This window comes from Bos grunniens, chromosome 27 (genome assembly GCF_055505025.1).
Source record: "Bos grunniens cultivar Pamir isolate PY7600 chromosome 27, Bosgru_T2T1.0, whole genome shotgun sequence".
Taxonomy (NCBI): Eukaryota; Metazoa; Chordata; class Mammalia; order Artiodactyla; family Bovidae; genus Bos; species Bos grunniens.
The window spans coordinates 21,342,371-21,361,919 of record NC_141191.1 but is presented as its reverse complement, the minus strand read 5'-3'; the positions used below and the strand labels follow the sequence as shown (position 1 = coordinate 21,361,919).

General features: G+C 45.7%; 1 protein-coding gene across 1 annotated transcript in view; it reads left to right on the top strand.

Moving 5' to 3' along the window:
• PDGFRL (platelet derived growth factor receptor like) overlaps positions 1–19,549 on the top strand; it is a 74,625-nt gene that overhangs the window by 49,003 nt on the left and 6,073 nt on the right. Inside the window, exons 3-4 of the mRNA XM_086380655.1 lie at positions 5,936–6,087; positions 17,026–17,319. Of these exons, the coding sequence (XP_086236781.1) occupies positions 5,936–6,087; positions 17,026–17,319 (446 nt within the window). The remainder of the gene's footprint in view (positions 1–5,935; positions 6,088–17,025; positions 17,320–19,549) is intronic.

Here is a 19,549-nt window from a genome sequence, read left to right as displayed (position 1 = left end):
TTAAATATTCTGCTCCAAGTGTTGAACTTACTTGAAGAACTTAGTATGATGCCCAGCCCTCTGTAAGCATGAGGTATGGTTGTTCTTGTCACTCGGCGTCTGAAGAGGTGGATGTAGCCAGACTGGAAGGCGTAAGCTTGAGCTAAGTCATCGGAAGGTCGTGGTGGAGGTGGGATTCGAATCCTATCAGTGTGGCTCCAGAGTCCATGACTGCACGCCTTGTGTGACTGCCGCCTGTCCCTGCAGTCCTCTGTCCCCCTGTGTTCCAGCCCAACGCTGTTGTGCACCCAACTTGCCCTTTGTCTCCTTTGGGGGATCACCTCCCTGGGGAATACACACCCTCTATTTGGTACACGTGGGCTTCCCAGGTGGCGCTAGTGGTAAAGAACCTGCCTGCCAGTGCAGGAGACGTAAGAGATGTGGGTTCTATCCTGGGTTGGGAAGATCCCCTGGAGGAGGCATGGCAACCCACTCCAGTATTCTTGCCTGGAGAATCCCATGGACAGAGGAGCCTGATGGGCTACAGTCTATGGGGTCGCAAAGAGCTGGACACGACTGAAGTGAGTTAGCACACACACACAAGACTGTCGGTCTTGAAGCCTGTCCTGCTCAGCTTCCTGGGAATCCCCAGGGCACTTTGCACAGGGGAGCTTGACAGCAGGGAACTCTTCAGAGATCACTGTGTCCCTGCCTCTCCACTCCCAAGTCTCCCACTTGATATACACTACTTGAGTATTTATGACCAATGAACTGATAATCTTGGAACCCAGGGCTCACCTCTCACAGCTGTCTTCTAGAATCTGGGGGAAGGACAGGAGCGTGGAGGACCCCACCTTTGTCACCTGATCACTGCCCCAGGTGAGATGCACATTGGCCCTGACTTTGCCCTGTCAGCCTCCTCCTCTGCGTCATCCCGTGACTTGGTCCCCTCCAGAAGAGAGTAGGGGCGGCTACATACATGAAGCTTCTAGCCTCCACCCTCACAAACAGGGTCTGTATATGTAAAGCCAGGGGAGCCCATTGGAAGACACACACACACACACACACAGTCCTAAATTTTGGACACTCTCTGAAACCTGGAGCGGTCCTTCAGAGTTCACCGTGTGTCAGGTCTGAAAGTCCTGTGCTTAGTAGCTCAGTCTATGTCAGACTCTTTGTAACCCCATGGACTGTAGCCTGCCAGGTTCCTCTGTCCATGGAATTTTCCAGGTAAAAATACTGCAGTGGGTTGTCATGCCCTCCTCCAGGGGATCTGCCCAACCCAGGGATCGAACCCAGGTCTCCCGTATTACAGGCAGATTCTTTACCATCAGAGCTACCAGGGAAGCCCCTGAAAGTCCAGAATAAAAAGATCTGGGGTGTGCCTACGTGCTGGGATATTCAGAGCTGCTCCAATTAATGTACATTTTGCTTAAATATATACTTTTTGGGGGGCATGTGATCTGTTGCAGCACCTTTTTTTTAACCTAATTATTCTTTTTTAATTAAGCTTTATTATAGTTGCTTCTGTTGTTGTTGTTCAGTCACTAAGTCATGTCCGACTCTTTGTGACCCCGTGGACTGCAGCACACCAGGCTTCCCTGTCCTTCACCATCTCCCAAAGTTTTCTCAAACTCATGTCCGTCTGTTCTGTATGTCTGTGAGTCTGTTTTGTCACAGCACCTTTTTAAAAAAAAAAAAAAAAAAGCTCCACTCAAACTTCACATCTTGTACTTCTTCCGTTTTTTGGAGGGGTCGTGAAGTGGTTACAGGAGGAGGGGAGGGCCTGCGACTGAAGCCTCTTTGGAGTGGGCTTTTTGGGGCTCAGTGCAGACTCTGCCCCCAGAGGCCTGAGGTCACATCCTAACCTCTTGGATGTCCTGCCGCATGGACTGTGTGATCCCATTAGTAAAAATGGACATTCTAAACCCAGGCATTTAAACTGTAATCCTGCTAAATAATTCGTTTCCTGTTTTATATTGTTGACACAGAAGAGGGGGTGGAAAAATCCAGAAATGTTTTCCAGTGCATTTCCTTCCTTCCACCCCCAGTCCTGCTAAAGATACAGCGTGGTGCTGGGGTTAGTCCCAAGTGCTGCATTTTTATGTTCCCAGGTTCTTTCCTGGTAGAAATGGCGTCTTCTAATTTCTGTCACTACCGTACCAGTACCTGCTGGGTGTACAGAAGGTGCTCAGTACACTGATTGATCTCCTACTGACTTTGTACCCCAGGTGACAGCTCTATGGAGAATCTTGTTGTTCAGTCACTGTCATGCCTGACTCTTTGTGACCCCATGAACTGCAGCACACCAGGCTTCCTTGTCCTTCACCACCTCCTGGAGTTTGCTCAGACTCATGTCCATCGAGTCGATCATGCCATCCAACCATCTCATCCTCTGTCATGCCCTTCTCCTCCTGCTCTCAATCTTCCCCAGCATCAGGGGGCTTTTCCAGTGAGTTGGCTCTTCACATTGTGTTGCCAAAATATTGGCGCTGTGGCCTGATATTATGGTTCACCTGGGAGCTTTCACTTCTGTTTTGTCTCCAGCTTTTCCTCTTTTATCTGAAGTCAAACTCCATCCCACAATTGAAATTACTCTTCTGGTTGCCAAAGATTTTCATCCTGCCAGATGAAGTGTGTGTGTGCGTGCTTGCGTGTGTGTGTGTGTGTGTGTGTGTGTGTGCGCGCGCGTGCGTGTGTGTGTGTGTGTCTGTGGAGGGGGGAGGACATGAATCAGAATGAAGAGCATCTGATGAGTTTAACCATCAATTTCTTGACTGTTTCTCCTTGGTGATCCCCTCCTGACTCTTCTTTCATTCCTGATTCTACTCCTCCCTTCCTTCCCCCTCCTCTCTTCCTGCTGGCCCCCTGCTTTGTCTCTGGTTTGTCCTTAGCCTTCCCTTTCCTGTCCACACTTTCCCTCACTGAGTTCACTCATTCCTTTAGTTCCTGCTCACAGCCCCTGTAGATGGTGTCCCCCAAAATAAATCTAGAGCTGTTTCACTCCTCTGTGCCTGGCCTGGATTTCCAGTGATTCACACGACACCCACACTTACCTGACCCACATACTACCATAAATTCAGAATCTCCAACAGGCAATGTATTACTTGCTCACCCCCATCTCCTTTCTCTTCTCAGCTATGCCATTTTAGTTAAAACCCCATTCTTTCCATGATGTGGAAATACAAACTGAGAGGTCTTTAGCCATGTGTCTTTCTTCCATCTTGTATACCCAGTCTGTCGTGAATCTTCCCTAAGAAAACACATCTTGTTTTCACGTCTGTTCCACTGCTGACACCCAGCCTGGCCCCAGCACGGGCTGTTCATCCCAGTAAGAGCCTTTGCCTCCCCTCCCTCCCCTCCCTGCTCTTCCCTCCTCCCCCTCCTTCCCCTCCTCCTTCCTCCTCCCTCCTCTCCATGGCCTATTCTCCCCACTTGCTAGGAGTGGCTAAGGGGGGTCCTCACTCCCCACCTCCAAATCTGAGGGTGGTCCCTGCTCCCTGCTGAGCACCATGTATACCCTCTCAGTGTTCTCAACCACAGGCCCTGTGACTGTCACCCCCTCCCTCCATCTCCTTCTGTGATTAGTGGATTAAATCCCCAAGTCATCAAGTGCCTGCTACCCACCACACACCAGGGACATGCAGTGATATGAACAGAGAAGGTCCCTCCCAGCCCCTGCAAGTTCAGCCTTCAGCCCTCTGCCGGCCCCCCACCCCACCTTTCCGAGTCCAGCCTGTCCCACCTCCTCCTCAAAGCTGCCACCCACAGTGAGGAATCCCTTCTCAGAATTCCTACTGCTCTTGCTGTGGGCATCAGTTTAGCTACTCTCTGATCTCTTCGTGACTATTAGTTTTAGCTCCTCAGCTGGGTTGTAATATCCTCGAGGGCCACTTTTATTTGTGCCGAGGGCCATCCCCAATTTGGGTGTGTGTATCTGTAGTATTCACAATGCCTACTACTAATCTGCCAGAGTATGTAATTAAGATACAATTAGGATAGCACAATGAACCAGGCGTGGCAGCAAGTGCTTTAAATGCATTTATCATATAATGAGTGGGTACAGGGCACACACTTAATTGATTTAAGGAAGACAGTCTTGTTCAGCTGTTCTCCAGCTGTGGGTCTCAGGAAAGTCCTGTTTGCTCTCTGAGACTCGGTCTCCTCATTCACAAAATTGGGAACTGGATGCCTGCTTTTTAAGGTTCTTTCCAGTTCCAACACTGTTGTGCAACTTCATTTCAGTCTCCTCGTTTCTAGAGAATTTTTGCTTTGTGTTGTGCACAGATTTGTTGCTCGGAGAATACAAAGCAAATAGGGCGGAATCCCTGCCCTCAAAGTTGTCCCCATCCATTGTAGTAACTGGAAGCCAGAGGTACTGGATGGGTGAGTGGGAGGGGGCCGGTTACGTCACTGGGAGAACGCAGGGCGATTCCTGAGTTGGTTCTAATTAGAAGCTTCCTGAAGGAGGAGAGATTTCCGTTCAGTTGAAAGGAAGCAGTTGACTGGCCGAGTGGGAGTACAGAGGCACCTCCTGGCAGAGCTGGTGGGCTGAGCAGCCATTCCGCAGAGGCCAGAACAGGCTGTGTTGAAGACCAACCAGCCAGATGCGGTGCTGCGTGCTAAATTTAAAGTGGTGACCGAACCACCGATGTTACTGACACCTACAACCAAAGAATCTCGACTGTGTCAGAAAAGTATGTGGATCCCAGAGGGGTGAGATGTGTGGGTATTGCAGATTCATCCTCAGTTAGGACCATTTATTTTGGAATCCTCACAGGCTGAGGCCATAGAGGGTAGGCAGAGGAGGGGGTCAAACCCAAGGATGATACATCTGGGTTCCTAACATAATATAATACAGGGAATTATAACAATCAGCTAATCCCAGAGATAATAATAATACATATTTCTTTCTGTCCTCATTTCAACAAGGACCTGAAGGGGTTGGCAAGTATATTCACATGCAACACAAGAAAAATACAAGAGATAAAAAATGAGGAAATAAAGTAGAAATAATAGTGTGAGGCCAGGGGAAAAGTGCCCCAAAGCTCTAAATACTTGACCAAGGTGGGTACATGATTGAGGCTCCACATCTTAGCAACAAATGCATTTTTTCCTTGTTGTTCAGTTGCTAGGTCATGTCCAACTCTTTGAGACCCCGCAGACTGCAACACGCCAGGCTTCCCTGTCTTCACTATCTCCCAGAGTTTGCTCAAACTCATGTCCGTTGAATTGGTGATGCCATCTAACCATCTCATCCTCTATCGTCCCCTTCTCCTCCTGCCCTCAATCTTCCCTGGCAATAGGGGCTTTTCCAGTGAGTTGGCTCTTCGCATCAGGTGGCCAAAGTATTGCAGCTTCAGCTTCAGTCCTTCCAATGAATATTCAGGATTGATTTCCTTTAGGATGGACTGGTTTGATCTCCTTAAGGGGCAGTTCTTATCTGAAATATAGTAATTCAGCATCTCAAAGATTCCAAGCTTGTGTTCAGAGACTTATTCTTACTGAGTAAAGAGGTTTTGCATCCTGGATAACGCTGTGTGCTTTCATTCACTTTGACTGCTGTTAAATAAACTCATTAGAAACCAAAGCTGAAGGCAAAACGCCCACCCAAGTCTTTGTGGCTGAATGTGTGCAGCTGCATTGCAACACACCAGTGATTTTACTTAAGTAAACCCCAGTTCTGGGGTCGAAGAGAATGTCTTCTCTTGAGAAAATGTCATTGTCATTGATGTCAAATGTTATTGTCTTAGCCTGCTTCTAAGAAAGGCTTTCCCCTCTGCCTCCTCACCTACCCCCAACACACTTTCCCCCCAGTACACCCTTTTATTCATCAGCACCATCTGAGAAGGGCCCTCTGCCCGGAGCCTCGGGGCTTCATGTGTGAGGGCGATGGAGCGGAGACAGATGGGTGCCAGGTCCCGGCCCTGGTGACCGGCTGTGGTTTTGTTGACAGTGTGAAGCAGCATGAACGCTACGGCCAGCTGACCCTGGTCAACTCCACTGCGGCCGACACGGGTGAGTTCAGCTGCTGGGGACAGCTCTGCACCGGCTATGTCTGCAGGAGGGATGAGGCCAAGACGGGCTCCACCTACATCTTCTTCACAGGTAAGAGGCTGGCTGCACTGGCAGAACTCTCCAGGCTTCTGGACTTGCCCATATTAAAGGTTCCCTCTGTATGCTGATTATCAGATAAGGACAATGAAAACACTCCCTATTTCCCAGACTCTGAAAAGCTCAGGCTTTACATCAATTATTTCATGTAAGTCTTGCAATACCTGTTTAGGGTAATTACTACTATGTACTTTTTTTCAATGGGAAAGTTGAGGTTGAGAGAGATTAAGTAAGTCCTTCAGGTCAGATGGTAAGAAGTGGCTGGACCAGGATTTGCACCCAGAACTGTGTGGTCCCAGAGTCTGTACCTGCGTTGTCCAGTACGGCAGCCAGCAGACATGTGGTGGTACTAGTGGTAAAGAATCTGCCTGCCAGTTCAGGAGGTTTAAGAGATGCAGGTTCTATCCCTGGATTTGGAAGATTCCCTGGAGAAGGAAATGGCAACTCACTCCAGTATTCTTGCCTGGAGAATCCCCACGGACAGAGGAGTCTGGCGGGAAACAGTCCATGGGGTCACAGAGAGTCGGACGTGACTGAGCAACTAAGCACACACACACATAAAACTTAGTAACTGATCTGCTACGTCAGGGGGAAGATCGAAGGCGGAGGAGAAGGGGACGACAGAGGACAAGATGGCTGGGTGGCATCACCGCCTCAATGGACATGAGTTTGAGCAAACTCCAGGAGATGGTGATGGACACAGGAGCCTGGCGTGCTGCAGCCCATGGGGTCGCAAAGAGTCGGGCATGACTGAATGACTGAACTGACTGATGTCAAGAGAAAGAAGATGGTATGGGTGTGGATTTGAGACTATGGGTTTGAAGTTGAGGCGTGTGTGACTATTCAAATGTCGTTGGGGATTAGTTAAAATTAAACAAGGTCAAGACTTCTCTGGCAGCCCAGTGGTTAAGACTCTGTGCTTTGAATGCAGGTTCAACCCCTGGTCAGGGAACTAAGGTCCCACATGCCATGAGGCACTACCAAAAAAAAAAAAAATTCTCTCCCATGCCAAGGCTATACAAATATATTTTTTAAATTTTTTTAAATTAAACAAAGTTAAAAATTCAGCTTCTCAGTGACAGCTGCCATGTTTCAAGTGCTTCATTGGCACCTGTGGCCAGTGTCTACCCTCCTGGACAGTGGAGACAGAAGAGCCATCGGCACAGAGAGCTCTGTTGCGTGGTGTGGCTGTACACATCCAGTCCCTGCGCTCTCACAATCTCTGGTGACCTCCTTTCTGGAACTGCCACTGTCAGAGAATGCCTGGCTAACGGTCTCCTTGAGTTTGTCCTTGTGAGTACCACGAGCTGAGGTTTGGGACAGCGTTCCACAGCTGACACCTGTGCCCGTGTCAGCCCTTGAAACTGCCGGTCAGGGGCCTCTCCTCCCCTGCAGGGCCAGGGCCAGGTTTCCCAGGCAGAACTTGCACTTGGAGAAGCAGGCACTGCAGAGTGGCTTGCCAGCCTTTTCTGCTGCTGAGCTCTATATTCTAAAATTTGGGGAAGATGTTCTCCAACAAGCCTCAGAGGTCAGGGACAGCTTTCTGGAATCTTTCAAATGCCATGCCCTGGTGCTTCTGCTGTCTGAGGCGTTTCAGGTGAAGCCAGGAGGCCTCCTTAGTGTCTGAGTAGGCTTTGTAATGAGGTTTGTCTACATCCTGAATCCATCTGTTGTACCTGTAGATTTCCCGTGACTCAGATCTACAGTTCAGATAACCATAGGCTCTGACCTTTAATGAACACTTCAGCAAAATCTCACACATTCTCCCATCCTGCCCAAAGAGCTCCTCTCTGGCGAGCAGATACATCAGCAGAGTGCTCTGTGATTCTGGAGACACGTGCATCTCATTTAATTTCCACAAAGCTCTGAGGAAATTAGCAGAAGCTAATTATCTCTTTTTTAGCAATAATCAGGGAAGCTTCCCTGATGGCTCAGTGGGTTAAGAATCTGCCTGCGATACAGGAGACACAGGAGATGTAGGTTTGATCCCTGGGTTGGGAAGATCCTCTGGAGGAGGGAAAGGAAACCCACCCTAGTATTCTTGCCTGGAAAATCCCATGGACAGAGGCGCCTGGCGGGCTACAGTCCATAGGGTTGCAAAGAGTGGGACATAACTGAGCAACTCTGCACACTAGAAATAATAATGCTGATGCTAAGATACAACAGGGTGAGGTGACTTGACTTCAAGTGGCAGAGTAAAGAGTCATATCCCTTTTTTCTGGTCCAGGATCCAGTGTTCTTACTGCCTTAACCCATTGATTGATTGATCAATCAATTGACTTGTAGAGTGATTGACTACTGTGCTGTGTCTTAGTTGCAGTGAGTAAATTGTTAGTTGCAGCATGTGGGATCTAGTTCCCTGACCAGGGATCGAACCTGGGCCCCCTGCGTTAGGACCGTGGAGTCCTAGCCACTGGACCACCAGGGAAGTCCCTTAACCTACTTTTAAGACAAGGTGATGGAAAGATTGACAGACACACATAAGCTAGCATAACTGGCATCGTCAGAATTGCTGACAGCTGTTCACGGCCATTGCTTCTGAGCCTCATTCTGGATTGCACCACCCAGAAGTGCCCACATGCCCATAGAATGGTACCACATGCCCATAGAATGGTACCACATGCCCACAGAATGGTACCACGTGCCCATAGAATGGTACCACACTAGGAAGCGGCAGTGGAAAGGAGATTAATTAAGGCTCATGGGACCTGTTATTCTGGACAAGGACTGATACCATGTTTCAAATTGCAGAATGAAAATTCTTTGTTGTGATTAGCACTATTGTGTCTTCCCCAAATAATGGTTATTAAAACTGAGATTTTTGAACTGAAGAGCTAACTTTGAGCAGAAAGTCTCATTGGGTAATAGGTTCTCTAAGTTCTGGAGGTGGATCCTCTTTCTTAATTTATGGAAGCCCTTTTGGGTGTCACAGGAAGGCTGAAAAATCAACATTTCAACTTTCAAAAAAACCTGCATCAGAGCTGTGACTGAATGGATTGTATTGTTTTCTTATTCCTCAACACTGAGAGTCCAGTTGAATTTTCAGGATAGGGTTTAGCAATTTGTCTTTTCAAGCATTACAGAACCAAGATGGGCTGTTATGGAGGCTCTTGGCTCTGGAGTCTCTCAGAACATGTGCTTCCCACCACCCACACAGAGAAATGTCTGGCATCCATTTTGCGTGTGTGTTTCCTAGAGTTTGATTATAAACACTGTGAAGCTGCTTTTGACTGTTAATTTGTGCAATTTTTGATTAAGCAACTGCTACAAGGCTTCAGCAATATGTGAACCGTGAACTTCCTGATGTTCAAGCTGGTTTTAGAAAAGGCAGAGGAACCAGAGATCAAATGGCCATCCGCTGGATCATGGAAAAAGCAAGAGAGTTCCAGAAAAACATCTATTTCTGCCTTATTGACTATGCCAAAGCCTCTGTGTGGATCACAATAAACTGGAAAATTCTGAAAGAGATGGGAATACCAGACCACCTGACCTGTCTCTTGAGAAATCTGTATGCAGGTCAGGAAGCAACAGTTAGAACTGGACATGGAACAACAGACTGGTTCCAAATAGGGAAAGGAGTATGGCAAGGCTGTATATTGTCACCCTGCTTATTTAACTTCTATGCAGAGTACATCATGAGAAACGCTGGACTGGAAGAAACACAAGCTGGAATCAAGATTGCCAGGAGAAATATCAATAACCTCAGATATGCAGATGACACCACCCTTATGGCAGAAAGTGAAGAGGAACTAAAGAGCCTCTTGATGAAAGTGAAAGAGGAGAGTGAAAAAGTTGGCTTAAAGCTCAACATTCAGAAAACTAAGATCATGGCATCTGGTCCCATCACTTCATGGGAAATAGATGGGGAAACAGTGGAAACAGTGTCAGACTTCATTTTGGGGGGCTCCAAAATCACTGCAGATGGTGACTGCAGCTATGAAATTAAAAGACGCTTACTCCTTGGAAGGAAAGTTATGACCAACCTAGATAGCATATTCAAAAGCAGAGACATTACTTGGCCAACAAAGGTCCGTCTAGTCAAGGCTATGGTTTTTCCTGTGGTCATGTATGGATGTGAGAGTTGGACTGTGAAGAAGGCTGAGCACCAAAGAATTGATGCTTTTGAACTGTGGTGTTGGAGAAGACTCTTGAGAGTCCCTTGGACTGCAAGGAGATCCAACCAGTCCATTCTGAAGGAGATCAGCCCTGGGATTTTTTTGGAAGGAATGATGCTAAAGCTGAAACTCCAGTACCTTGGCCACCTCATGCAAAGAGTTGACTCATTGGAAAAGACTCTGATGCTGGGAGGGATTGGGGGCAGGAGGAGAAGGGGACGACAGAGGATGAGATGGCTGGATGGCATCACTGACTCGATGGACGTGAGTCTGAGTGAACTCTGGGAGTTGGTGATGGACAGGGAGCCCTGGCGTGCTGCGATTCATGGGGTCGCGAAGAGTCGGACACGACTGAGCGACTGAACTGAACTGAACAAGTTATATTTGTATTCAATCTTCATCCAGGAGGCTCTTAGAGACTTTTTCTTCTCCCCTGCTCTAACTTCGTATTGAAGTATGACTTATACTGTGGGAAATACACAAATCACAACTCAGTCACAGCTCAGTGACTGATCCTCAAGTTAACCACCTCCCAGATCATGTAACCACCTCCCAGATCATGTAACCACCTCCCAGATCAAGGCAGGGGAGTGGAGGGAAACATTACCAGCAGTAGGGCTTCCTCATAGTAAGAGGCATGAACCAGCATTTTACCAAGTGTGGAGTTTGTTATAATTTGGATTTTAGTTTATCGCCTATTAACTAATTTTAAAAAAATCTTAAGTTTCCATGTGTTTTATTTTTTTAAAGCAATGTATGTCATCCACTTGAGTAGATACCAAGCATATTTGTAGAGGCATTTGTGATCCATAACTTTAAATATAAACTTGAACACACTTTTTTTTGGGTACATAGATTCTACTAATGGCAGGTTTTTTTTTTTTACTTTAAAAGACATTAAATTTTTGTAATTTATCAAGTTACAGCAATTCAGTTGAATTAATAAAAATATGTATATGCTCAATAAATGTCCAGGAATGAATAAGTGCAAATTGGACAGATTTAATTTATAGATAATAATTTGCTTACTCATTCATATATTCTTCCTGCAGCCTTGCTTACTCCATTCACTTGGCAAATACATTTTATTTTTCTATTGGTTAAAGCAACTGGTGTGGTTCCTTCTTTCAAAACATGGATTACAGTATAGGAAGTAAGGCCTCACTTTTGTTCTGAAATTCAAATTGTTTGCTTATTCTACTGGGTCTGCACACTGGTTCACATTCCTGTTGTTGTTCAGTTGCCAAGTCTTGCCTGACTCCTTGAGACCCCACTGACTGCAGCACTCCAGGCTTCCCTATCCCTCATCATCTCCTGGAGTTTGACTAAGTTCATGTCCATTGATTTGGTGATGCTATCCAACCATCTCATCCTCTGCCGTCCCCTTCTCCTCCTGCCTTCAGTCGTTCCCAGCATCAGGGTCTTTTCCAGTGAGTCAGTTCTTTGTATCAGGTGGCCAAAATATTGGAGTTTCAGCTTCAGCATCGGTCCTTCCAATGAATATTCAGGACTGATTTCCTTTAGGATGGACTGGTTGGATCTCCTTGCAGTCCAGGGTACTCTCAAGAGTCTTCTCCAGGACCATGGTTCAAAAGCATCAATTCTTCAGTGCTCAGTTTTCTTTATGGTCCAACTCACATCCATACATGACTACTGGAAAAACCATAGCTTTGACTATATGGACCTTTATCAGGAAAGCGATGTCTTTTCTTTTTAACACACTGTTTAAGTTTGTCATAGCTTTCTTGCCAAAAAGCAATTGTCTTCTAATTTCATGGCTACAGTCACCATCTTCAGTGATTTTAGAGACCAAGAAGAGGAAATCTGTCACTGCTTCTACTTTTCCTCCTTTGTTTGCCATGATCTTAGTTATTTTAATATTGAGTTTTAAGCCAGCTTTTTCATTCTCTTCCTTCATCCTCATCAAGAGGCTCTTCAGTTCCTCTTCACTTTCTGCCATAAGGGTGGTGTTTTCTGTGTATATGAGATTACTGATATTTCTCTCCACAATCTTGATTCCAGCTTGTGCTTCATCCAGTCTGGCATTTCTCATGATGTACTCTGCATATAAGTTAAATAAGCAGGGTAACAATATGCAGCCTTGATGGACTCCTTTCCTAATTTGGAACCAGTTTGTTGCTCCATGTCCAGTTCTAATTGTTTGCTCTTGACCTGTATACAGGTTTCTCAGGAGGCAGGTAAGGTGGTCTGGTATTCCCATGTCTTTAAGAATTTTCCACAGTTATGATCCACACAGTCAAAGATGTTAACATAGTCAACGAAACAGAGGTAGATGTTTTTCTGGAATTCTCTTGCTTTCTCTATGATCCAACAGATGTTGGCAGTTTGATCTCTGGTTCCTCTGCCTTTTCCAAAACCAGCATGAACATCGGGAAGTTCTCAGTTCACATAATGCTGAAGTCTAGTTTGAAGGATTTTGAGCATATCCTTACTAGCATGGGAGATGAGTGCAATTGTCTGGTGGTTTGAATATTCTTTAGTACTACCCTTCTTGGAAATTGGGATGAGGATTGACCTTTTCCAGTCTGGTGGCCACTGCTGGTTTTCTAAATTTGCTGACAGATTGAGTGCAGCATTTTAATAGCACCATCTTATAGGATTTTACGTAGCTCTGCTGGAATTCCATCACCTCCACTAACTTTACTGGCAGCAGTGCTTCCTAAGGCCTGCTTGACTTCACATGGCACAATGTCTGGCTCTGGGTGAGTGGCCACACCATCATGGTTAACTGGGTCATTAAGATCTTTTTTGTGTAGTTCTTCTAGGTATTCTTGCCATCTCTTCTTGATCTCTTCTGCTTCTTTTAGGTCTTTACCATTTCTGTCCTTTATTATGCCCATCTTTAGATGAAATATTCTTTTGATATTACCAGTTTTCTTGAGGAGATCTCTAGTCTTTCCCCTTCTGCTGTTTTCCTCTATTTCTTTGCACTGTTCATTGAAGAAGGTCATCTTATCTCTTCTTGCTACTCTCTGGGACTCTGCATTTATTGGTGTATACCTTTCCTATCCTCCCTTGCTTTTCACTTCTCTTCTTTGCTCAACTATTTATAAAGCTTCCTCAGACAACCACTTTGCCTTCTTGCATTTCTTTTTCTTTGGGATGGTTTTGTTTGCTGCCTCCTGTACAATATTCCAACTCTATTCATAGTTCTTCAGGCACTGTGTTTACTAGATCTAATCCCTTGAATCTATTCATCACCACCACTGTATATTCATAGGGGATTTAAGTCATACCTGACTGGCCTAGTGGTTTTCCCCACTTTCTTCAGTTTAAGCCTGAATTTTGCTATGAGGAGCTGATGATCTGAGCCACAGTCAGCTCCCGGTCTTGTTTTTGCTGACTGTATAGAGCTTTTCCATCTTTGGCAGCAAAGAATGTAATCAGTCTGATTTCAGGATTGACTGTTTGGTGATGTCCATGTGTAAAGTTGGTTTTTGTGTTGTTAAAAAAGGGTGTTTGCTATGACAAGTGCATTCTCTTGGCAAAACTCTGTTAGCCTTTGCCCTGCTTCATTCTGTACTCCAAGGCCAAACTTGCCTGTTACTCCAGGTATCTCTTGACTTCCTACTTTTGCATTCCAGTCCCCTATGATAAACCAGACATCTCTTTTTTTGGTGTTCGTTCCAGAAGGTCTTCTAGGTCATCACAGAACTTATCAACTTCAGCTTCTTCAGCATCAGTGATTGGGGTATAGACTTGGATTACTGTGATGTTGAATGGTTTACCTTGAAAATGAACTGAAATCATTCTGTTGTTTTTTGAGGATGAACCTAAGTACTGAATTTTGGACTCTTGTATTGATTGTGAGGGCTACTCCATTTCTTCTATGGGATTCTTGTCCACAGTAGTAGAGATAATGGTCAACTGAATTAAATTCACCCATTCCCATCCATTTTAGTTCACTGATTTCTAAGATGTCGATGTTCACTCTTGCCATTTCCTGCTTGACCATGTCCAATTTACCTGGATTTATGGTCCTAACATTCCAGGTTCCTATGCAATACTGTTCTTACAGCATCGGATTTTACTTTCATCACCAGACACATCCACAACTGAGTGTTGTTTCCGCTTTGGCCCAGATGCTTCATTCTTTCTGGAGCTATTAGTAATTGTCCTTCACTCTTCCCAGTAGACTACTGGACACCTTCTGACCTGGGAGGGCTCACCTTTCAGTGTCAGATCTTTTTGCCTTTTTATACAGTTCATGGGGTTCTCATGGCAAGTATACTGGAGTGGTTTACCACTCCCTGCTCCAGTGCACCACATTTTGTCAGAACTCTCCACCATGACCTGTCCATTTTGGGTGGCCCTACATGGCATGGCTTATAGCTTCATTGAGTTACACAAACCCCTTTGCATGACAAGGCTGTGATCCATGAAGTGGTCAGATTTCTATACAAAACCTTAAAACAAAAGTTCTTTCTGAATCTGACAATCACACCTTCCTTAAATATTTGCTAAAAAGATATCTTTACTTTCTTGGGCTCCAAAATCACAGCAGATGGTGACTGCAGCCATGAAATTAAAAGATGCTTACTCCTTGGAAGAAAAGTTATGACCAACCTAGATAGCATATTGAAAAGCAGAGACGTTACTTTGCCTTTAAAGGTCTGTATAGTCAAATCTATGGTTTTTCCAGTAGTCATGTATGGATGTGAGAGTTGGACTATAAAGAAAGCTGAGTGCTGAAGAACTGATGTTTTTGAACTGTGGTGCTGGAGAAGACTCTTGAGAGCCCCTTGGATTGCAAGGAGATAAAACCAGTCAATCCTAAAGGAAATCAACTCTTAATATTCATTGGAAGGACTGATGCTGAAGCTGAAGCTCTAATACTTTGGCCACCTGATGCAAAGAACTGATTCACTGGAAAAGACCCTGATGCTGGGAAAGACTGAAGGCAGGAAGAGAAGGGGATGACAGAGGATGAGATGGTTGGATGGACATGGACATGAGTTTGAGCAAGCTCCAGGAGTTGGTGATGGACAGGGAAGCCTGGTGTGGTACAATCCATAGGGTCTCAAAGAGTCGGACATGACTGAGCGACTGAACTGAACTGACTGACAAAGAGATCTTTAATACAAATGCTCCAAATTCTTCTCTTTAGAAACAGGGATACTGAAGCACAGAGAGGTGAAGTGACACATACAAGGCCACGTGGACTTACTCCACTTGAACACAGGGGTGTTAGGTAAGATGTTGACCAAGGTAGCCTTGCCTAAGCCTTAAAGGCAACATATTGTGAAGTGGCGCAAACTGCCTGGCCTGATGGAAAGTCTTACAAAAGGTGGAGATTTCCTGAGCCATGATTCCACGTTAGAGAAGCTGATATTATTAAAAATATTATAATACTTATAGGCAAAGAACTCTTGGCCCATGACGGCATTTGCTATTGTGTCCAGGAATTCTATTCTCAATGTAAAACACAAAGTCATACAACTAGGGCACAAAGGCTAGTGAAGCAAGCCAAGAATAACTTTCAGAAATACGGTTGGAAAACATAGGAGACAATTTAACAAAGGTTGGGGTGTGATTCAGTTCAACGATTTCTCTTAGCAAGCACTATAATCTCTCATGGAATGATCCAGAAAACAAAGTATTTAATGTTTCATGCCCCAAACAAAAAACACACACCCCACAATTCAGAGTCCCTTGACTGTGCTGAGCAAAGTACAGGGAAACCAGTTCTCATTTCTCTAAGATGAAAATGCCATCATTAGAACTCCTCTGGTGGTCCAGGGCTAAGACTCTTTGCTCCCAGTGCAGCAAGCCTGGGTTCAATCCCTGCTCAGGGCACTAGATCCAAATGCCTTAAATGAAAGGAAAAAAAAAAATGCCACCATCAAGAGCTTAAAGAACATGCAGGGTGATTTCTCAGGAAACAGGTAGAGTGTAAGAAACAGGTTGAAGGTCCCCAGCCCAGTGGCCGCCAAAACAGAGCTCAGAACCCGAGACTAGCTGGCTCCTTGTGTGTCCCTGCTTAATTCTCTTTCCACTGACCTTGGGCAGAAATGAGGTCCTCTGGGCTGTGAAGACACCAGCACCACACTGGGCCCATCTCAGAGGCTCTGCTGAGTGGGGAAGTCCCTCCCAGTTACTGAGCAAGGGCTGTGGGGCTGACCTCTCTAGAGACACGGCAGACGGTTCCTAGGTGTTAAAGCTGCTCTTAGCACAAGGAAACCAGTCTCCTTCACTGCTTCCTCAGTGGGGTAAACCAGTGGGCCTGATTTGGGCTTGAGTTAATACTGATTTTGTTTCCTTCAAGAACACAAGCAGTAATATCCTTCATCCAAAAAAGGAAACTCATTTTTTTAAACAACTTACTGACCAGAGACATATTAATACGTCTTTTGTTACCCACATTGATGGCCACAGGCATTAGTTTCTGCAAAAATCCCCTGGTCAGTAATGTATTAAAATGAAAGTGAAAGTAAGTTTTAGTTGCTCAGTCCTGTCTGACTCTTTGCAACCCCACGGATGGTAGCCTGCCAGGCTCCTCTGTCCATGGGATTCTCCTGGCAAGAATACTGGAGTGGGTTGCCATTCCCTTCTCCAGGGGAGACTCCCCACCCAGAGATGGAACCCAGTTCTCCTGCATTGCAGGCAGATTCTTTACCGTCTGAGCTACCAGGGAAGCCCTTAATGTGTTAAAATATCCTTTTCAATTGCTAAGGACTCCATGTTTGAAGTACACTGCCGATCCCCTCTCATCTTTGTGCCCTGAATATGTAAGTATCACTTTAAGTGTTCTCACCCTGTTTTTCCAGACTAAATGAGCCCGTCTTTCCCTTTGCAGAGAAAGGTGAACTCTTCGTACCTTCTCCCAGTCACTTTGATGTCGTCTACCTGAACCCGGACAGGCAGGCTGTGGTTCCTTGCCGAGTGACCGTCCTGTCGGCCAAGGTCACCCTCCACAGGGAGTTTCCCGCCAAGGAGATCCCGGCCAACGGAACGGACATCGTTTACGACCTGAAGAGAGGCTTTGTGTATCTGCAGCCTCACGTCGGCCACCAGGGGGTGGTCTACTGCAAGGCAGAGGCGGGGGGCAAGTCTCAGATCTCCGTCAAGTACCAGCTGCTCTACGCGGAGGGTAAGCCCTTCCCGGCGAGACGCCAGCCCCTTCCGGCTGGTCAGTGTCGGGTATGGCTGTCCCCAGTGGTGGCGGGAGAGCAGGAGGCACAGATGGTTGTTCTTAAAGGCTCCTCTGCAGCGCTGTCATTTCTAGAATGTTACACTTTATTGCCTATGATCCCCCCAGCCCCAACTCCCTTCTCTTCAGCTTCTTCCAACGCGCTCTCTGGTCCAGGCTCCGCGTGCGTGATCAGCAGCAGGCCCACATCCCCGCGGCATCCTCCCGCGCTCTCCATCCTGGCTGCTGGCGCCAGGGGCGGCGGGTGAGGGGCGTCTCCTCCGACCTCCAGGAGAGAAGGCACACTCGCCAGCCCTGCGAGGGAGGAGAGGAGGGACTCTCTCTTGTTTTCGCTCGGAGCACTCTGACATGAGCCCGGTTGATGGTCCTCGTGTGAGGCAGAGTGTTCTGCAGCCGTGTTCCCGCCCGGGCATCATTGCGATAGGATGGGTGGCTCCAGAGCTGACTGCTCTCTGAGAATTTGGGTCCCTTCATGACTCTGGGTCTCAGCCCTGGGGCTTATTCATGAGGCCACAGCTTCCAACACTGCTGTCAAATAACTCTCTCAAGCCTCCTTTCGCCACCCTCCGCTGCAGCCATCTCTCTCCTCCATCACAGCCACACTCCCTGAAAGAGCCCTCCCCGGCCCCATCGGGGTGCTTCCCTCCCACCCGGCTCCAGTCTTCTCCCTTAGCTCCGCCAAAGCAGCCTTGGCGGAAGGGCCTCCCAGGCCATTAAGTTCAGCAGACAACTTTCTGTCTTCGTCCTTCTAGATTTTACTTCGCCTACATAAAACCCCCCTCTTCCCTGGTGCCATTTCCCCCTGCTTCTTCAGCCACCGCATTCTCTTATCTTTGCCAGCTCTTTGCCTCTTGCAAGTTTTTTCTTTTTTTAATTTTTATCAGAGTATAGTTGATTTACAATGCTGTGCTAGTTTCAGGTGTACAGCAGAGTGAATCAGTTACAGGTATCCATGTGTCCAGTCTTTTTTAGATAGATTCTTTTTCCATATAGGGCATTAGAGTATTGAGTAGAGTTCCCTGTGCTATACAGTAGGTCCTTTTTAGTTATCTATTTTATATATAGTACTGTGTATATGTCAATTCCAATCTCCCAATTTATCCTTCCCCTGCCTTTTCCCCCTAGTAACCATAGATTATTTTTTTTACATCTGTGACTCTATTTCTGTTTTGTAAATAAGCCCACTTGAAACGTTTTTCTAGATTCCACATATAAGTGATATCATATATTTGTCTTTCTCTGACTTTACTCGGTATGACAAGCTATAAGCCCATCCATTTCGCTGCCAATGGCATCATTCTTTTTTACTGCTGAGTAATATTCCATTGTATATATATGTTCCACATCTTCTTTATCCATTCCTCTGTCAATGACACTTCGGTTGCTTTCATATCTTGACTATTGTAAATAGTGCTGCAATGAATAACTGGGTAACGTTTATCTTTTTGAATTATGGTTTTCTCTGAATATGTGCCCAGAAGTAGGATTGCTGTATCATTTGGTAGTTCTATATTTAGTTTTTTAAAGAAATATCCCTACTGTTCTCCATATTGGTTGTAACAGTTTACATTCCCATCAGCAGGATAGGAGGGTTCCTTCTCCAAAGCCTCTCCAGCATTTCTTGTTTGCAGATTTTTTGATGATGGCCATTCTGACTGGTGTGAAGTGATACCACATTGTACTTTTGATTTGCGTTTCTCTGGTAAACAGTGATGTTGAACATCTTTTCATGTGCTTTTTGGCCATCTATATGTCTTCTTGGAGACATGCATATACAGATCTGCCCATTTTTGATTGGGTTCTTTGTTATTTTAATAAGGCATTGCATGAGCAGATTGTATGTTTTGGAGATTAATCCTTTGTCAGTCATTTTGTTTGCAAATATTTTGTCCCATTTTGTGGGTTTTTTCATTGTGTTTATGGCTTCCTTTGTGAAAGTTTTTAGGTTTAATTAGGCCCTATTTATTTATATTTGTTTTTATTTTCATTATTCTAGGAGGTGGATCAAAAAAGATCTTGCTGTAATTTATGTCAGAGAGTGTTCTGCCTATGTTTTCCTCCTAAGAGTTTTATAGTATCCAGACTCACATTTAGGTCTTTAATGCATTTTGAGTTTATTTTTGTGTACGGTGTTAGGAGGTGTTCTAATTTCATTCTTTTACATGTAGCA